We start from the raw sequence: 4,941 nt of genomic DNA on the forward strand, positions 1-4,941 counted from the left end.
ACTTGAACATCACGTCACCATAAGGCCATAAGAGAACCACTTCTAATCGGGCTGGACAATACTGAAATATCACCTAATCAAATAGTTATATTATATATATATATATATATATATATATAAAACTTAGGAGATAACATGGTAGCATATTGTTATTTATAAGAGGCGGCATTTCTTTTTAGTTATTTAAAAAGATAGGCATCAACTGCTTGAAATTACAAGTTACACTGAATATGTCAAGTCCATTGACATGTTTTTTATTGATAGTTAACACATGTTTCTAGTTGGCCATAAAATTAAAAAAATACAAATTATTATACAGAATAGTAGATAAGATAGCAAGGACCTTTATATACACTTGTATCACGCGTTTAATAAGCAGCTACTGATTAACTAGCCGGTAACTCCTACTATAATCAAGCTTTAGCTAACTTGAAATGCTGCTTCTTATTACGCAACCATCTAATCATGGACGATGGATTCAGATACCGTTTAATCACTAATGGATTTATAATATAGATTTATAATGGAAAGGAATAAAAAGAGGCCCACAAAGGATGATAGGACAATGTAAACGCCTCCGATGCTCAAACCTGACGTCTCTATATCACTTTGGTCGTCAAATTCCAAATCTTCAATGGAGGTGGGTAAAGAGCTCTTAGCCATTAGAACCCGATATGACTCCACATCTTGAATCACTTTTAAGATTGCATCCGAAAAATACGAGACCAGGCTAGATTTCTTTGGGAATGCCTGGGAAAAAAAACAATAAATACATGGCATCTCATTAAAGTTCTATATATAGCTCAACCAGTAGCATATGATGCTTTATGGATATGATGCTTTATGGATTGATTAGCAAATGATTTAATTTGATAGCCACTAGGTAAAGTTATACTGCACAAGCCTTATATATGGATATAAATATATATATATATATATATATTGAAGGTGCTCCTTTTTTTTTTTTTGAGACTTGACAATGACAATATTCGAATTCAATTCACATGTGGATTCTAAATAGCTGCAATAAAAATCTTAATCATATAATTTGGGGGTAGTCCCTCCCATCCTAATTATATGTCAAAGTTTTAAATTAAAGCCCTACTTAGTCTTAATTAAGTGTAGGGCGAAAATGTGATAATTAAAGCTTTCTAATCTCATGTCCTTCCTTAATGGTAATAAGTTGGTCACATGCTTCAATTCTTAAACGTCATTTTATTGTGGGGTCATTAATTTTGATGATACTCACATTTTTATGTAAATTACCTTGAAAACATGAAATTAATTGGTTAACTTTACCTTGTAGTAATCAAGAAGAGTGGAGTAAGTAGACTTACAAAGGCAAATCCACCGATTTTGTAGAGTGGTCCTGTCATCATGAACTGAGACTTGTATTTGGAGAGAAAGATCGTGAGATAAGGAGTTTCATCAAAGATAGCAGCTATAGTTCCACTTGACAATGCTTTATTGTACTCTTCACGATGTCCTAAGGGCCTTAACTGCTCAGGCTTGAATCCTATTTGTTCAATCAAAAGCCCTCTCACCCACGACCCATCTTGATATCCCACATGCAGATTGCTATTCTTAATAAGCTCTTTTTCGTTCTCAAATGAAGGCACTTTCATCTTTTCCTGTGTTAACATTGAAGTTAAACTGGCTGTGTAGACTTGCACTACCAAGATGAATAAGAATGACGTCAGTATCACCATCCATCCTGCAGCTCTGCTTTTAAGTTTCTCCATGGCATCTGTCATGGAGTACATACGAGGTGTAAATTGAAACATAATAACAAATATAACCGCCGACTAATTTATAACTACAGAGAACAAATTAATAGAGTATTTTATTTAACGAGCAAGGTTACTCAAATATATGTCTGATATGAAATTATCGTCATAAACAGTAACATATAACGTTTACTAATTTAAAACCATTTGTAGTAGTATCTGTTTTCAGATAATAATAATTGCACTACACAAAATTTAATTTTGAGCTGCTGGGAAATCTTATGCGTATGTCCGTATGTGAGCATCCGAGATTTCGTCTGTACAACTGCTTAAAACTTTTTATTTAATTAGAAATTTATGTATTTATCTAGAGGAATGAATGATATGTTAATCCGTGGGGACTATAAATATAAATTATTGAATACAGATCTTAAAAAAAATTAAATGAACGAGATCTTTAAAGTTTAAACAATTAAGTCAGAAACAAACTTTTAATTTTAATTTTTTTCAAAAGCTTAAAGCACAAATAGCGTAAAATGACTTTGGTGTTTTTATTTTTTTGGGAACAAGACAAAATGACATTAAATAAACAAGAGTTTACAAAGTAAATGACCTTGCTGTCGCTAAAGAGAATCCGTGCACCACCCCGGCCCGGTAGGTTTTTCCAATGAGTTTTGAGGTTCATTTTTCAACTGAAATTGGAAAATTTTACAGAAACGATGGAAAAGTGAAGAAGCAAAGGGTGGTGGGAAAGAATAAATAAAAGCAAAGCTGAAACAATGCGTCTTTAACGCCACCCAAAGATTATCTTCCGAGTGCAGAACTTCGAAGGAGGCAATAATCTGGTACGACGAGTGCATGGTTCGCTATTCGAACCATCCCTTGTTCTCCACCGTCGAAACAAGGCCTACACTGCGCCTTTTGAACACCGGCGAAGTGTCCCAGCTGAGCTTCTTGCAGATATTGTTGAGCACGATTAACCATGAAGCAGCTAACCGCACTAAGAAATATGCAACAAGGGAAGCAAGCATATCTGGGTTCGGAACAACGTATTCTCTACTTCGGTGCACGCAGGACCTATCATCCCAAGATTGCAGAATTTGTCTGAGTGCTGTGATTGGAGACCTTTCAACATGGTGCTGTTTGGGAAAACAAGGAGGAAGAGTTCTATGAGTTGCAACGTTCGCTATGACTCTTATCCTTTTTATAAGGCTGATGATCAGCCAGAAGCGACGGCGCCTACACCGCCTGCACTTTCTCCTCCAACAAGTTCTTCAGATCCTCAAGGTAAAATTCAACTTAAACATTTTTTTGTTTGCTGAGTACCTAATACGCTTTTCTGATTTTTATTTTAAAATGCATATCTGGGTACATCTATTAAAGAAAAAGATTATGCTGATTTTGGCATCAAAATAAATTTTCAAAAAATAACATGACAGCTGAGGAAAATTGAATCTAATCAGAATGTGAATATGATCCCCTGGTCTTACGGGATACAGTCAATTATCATATGATGTCATTACATTGAGACGTGGAAGTATATGATGTTTTTGACTTTTCGCAGTAAAAGGGAAAGGTCAGTCAACAGGGACTATTATGGTAGTTGTGGTTTCTTCTGTTGGTGTCTGGGAATTTTGTTTTTGTGTCGCCTACTATCTCTCAAAGAATCTAATCAAGAAGAGACGCAACACTCTTCTCAGACAAAAATACTGTAAGTAATTTTTGTTCTCGGACAAATTTTTATTTATCCATAAAATTCGGCTTGTCTAAAGAGCTTTTGTGTCGATGCTTTTATTGCTTTCAGCATCCTTTACTATTTTCTCTGTGTCTAGTTGGAAATGAAAGCCATAATTTAGAGCCTCTACAACTTGGTTTGGCCACTATTGAAGCTGCAACAAATAAGTTTTTTCATGAAAAATGTTTAGGCCAAGGTGGATTTGGACAGGTTTACAAGGTAACACATGTCATCAGTATAAATGTTACACATAGACACACACGAACACATTTATATATGTTTCTTAACTTTTAATCTAATCATCTATGGTTCTAGGGTGGTCTTTCAAATGGTCAAGAAATAGCTGTCAAGAGACTTTCAAAAAATTCTGGTCAAGGTGGAGAAGAATTCAAGAACGAGGTTTTATTGATTGCCAAACTTCAGCACATAAACTTGGTGGCCTTGCTTGGATTTTGCATAGAAGAACAAGAGAAAATCTTTGTTTATGAATATGTTCGGAACCTTGACTAACTTTTATTTGTTTTGACAATCTATACCTTCTTTAACTCTTACTGAAATTTGTTGTTCACGCTATCTGATGTATGTTGGAATTAATTGTCTATAACTAGATTACCTTTATTTTGTCTCTATATATATAATCACTCGCAACAATTAATGTACAGGTTTCCAAAAAGGCAAAGCACTAAATTGGGTAGAGCGTTGTAAAATCATTGCAGGAGTTGCTCAAGAAATTTTTTTATATCAATGAATATTCCTATCTTAAAATTATACGTCATGATATCAAACCAAGCAATATTTTATTAGATGATAAAGTGAATCCAAAAATATCATATGTTGGCTTAGCTAAAATGGTTACTATCAACACAAATGAAGGAAGTACAAATAAAATAGTTGGGACATAGTTCTAAATCTTTTCTCTTTAAGCTCTACATCTCACTATGAAAAGATTGACTTTCAGCGGCGATAAAAAGTCACTGCTGAAAGTATAAAAGTGGCTGCTGAAAGTTTTCAGGGGCAACTTGTTGCCGCTAAAAAGTCGTTGCCATAACAGTTGTGGCTGAAAACTTTCAGTGGTGACTAAAAAGGTTGCCGCTGAAAGACACTTTCAGCGATGACTTTTAAAAGTTTCAGTCGCGACATTTGTCGCCGCTGAAAGATACTGCTAAAAACACTTTCGACGGCGACAAGAATGTCACCGCTGAAAGACACTTTCGACGGCGACATTCTTATCGCCGCTAAAGGACCACTGAAAGTAATGCTTAAGAAGAATTTGCTTTACTAATGTCACGACATCACCGCCGACTGCCACGTCATCATCGCCGGCTGCCACATCATCACCGCCGGCCGCCATATCATCACTAGCCACCTCCACGTCATTGCCACATCACTCCTCCCCGCCACGCTATTGTCCAAATATTTTCACCTTAAATGTGTCTTCTTCAAGGTTTGAACTCGTGACCACCTCCTTTTGTATCCAAT

General features: G+C 35.6%; 1 protein-coding gene across 1 annotated transcript; it reads right to left on the reverse strand.

Annotated features, from left to right (window-relative positions):
- Positions 1-413: 413 nt before the first annotated feature.
- Positions 414-1,754, reverse strand: LOC114719597 (glutamate receptor 2.8-like). Its single transcript, XM_028905110.1, has 3 exons — positions 1,338-1,754; positions 591-750; positions 414-496 (listed from the first exon to the last, which is right to left on the reverse strand). The coding sequence occupies exons 1-3, from the start codon at positions 1,752-1,754 to the stop codon at positions 414-416; spliced, it is 660 nt and encodes a 219-aa protein (XP_028760943.1).
- Positions 1,755-4,941: the final 3,187 nt, after the last annotated feature.

This window comes from Neltuma alba, unplaced genomic scaffold (assembly GCF_004799145.2).
Source record: "Neltuma alba isolate B1F8T4 unplaced genomic scaffold, ASM479914v2 tig00011927_pilon, whole genome shotgun sequence".
Classification (NCBI taxonomy): Eukaryota; Viridiplantae; Streptophyta; class Magnoliopsida; order Fabales; family Fabaceae; genus Neltuma; species Neltuma alba.

Bases quoted from the DNA above. Each gene is read 5' to 3' on its own strand.
- LOC114719597 (XM_028905110.1), bottom strand. From the start codon at position 1,754: ATGACAGATGCCATGGAGAAACTTAAAAGCAGAGCTGCAGGATGGATG. The intron at 751-1,337 runs GTAAGTCTACTT...TTTTTTTCCCAG, and splicing joins AAATCGGTGGATTTGCCTTT to GCATTCCCAAAGAAATCTAG. The intron at 497-590 runs GTTTGAGCATCG...TAAATCCATTAG, and splicing joins AAGTGATATAGAGACGTCAG to TGATTAAACGGTATCTGAAT.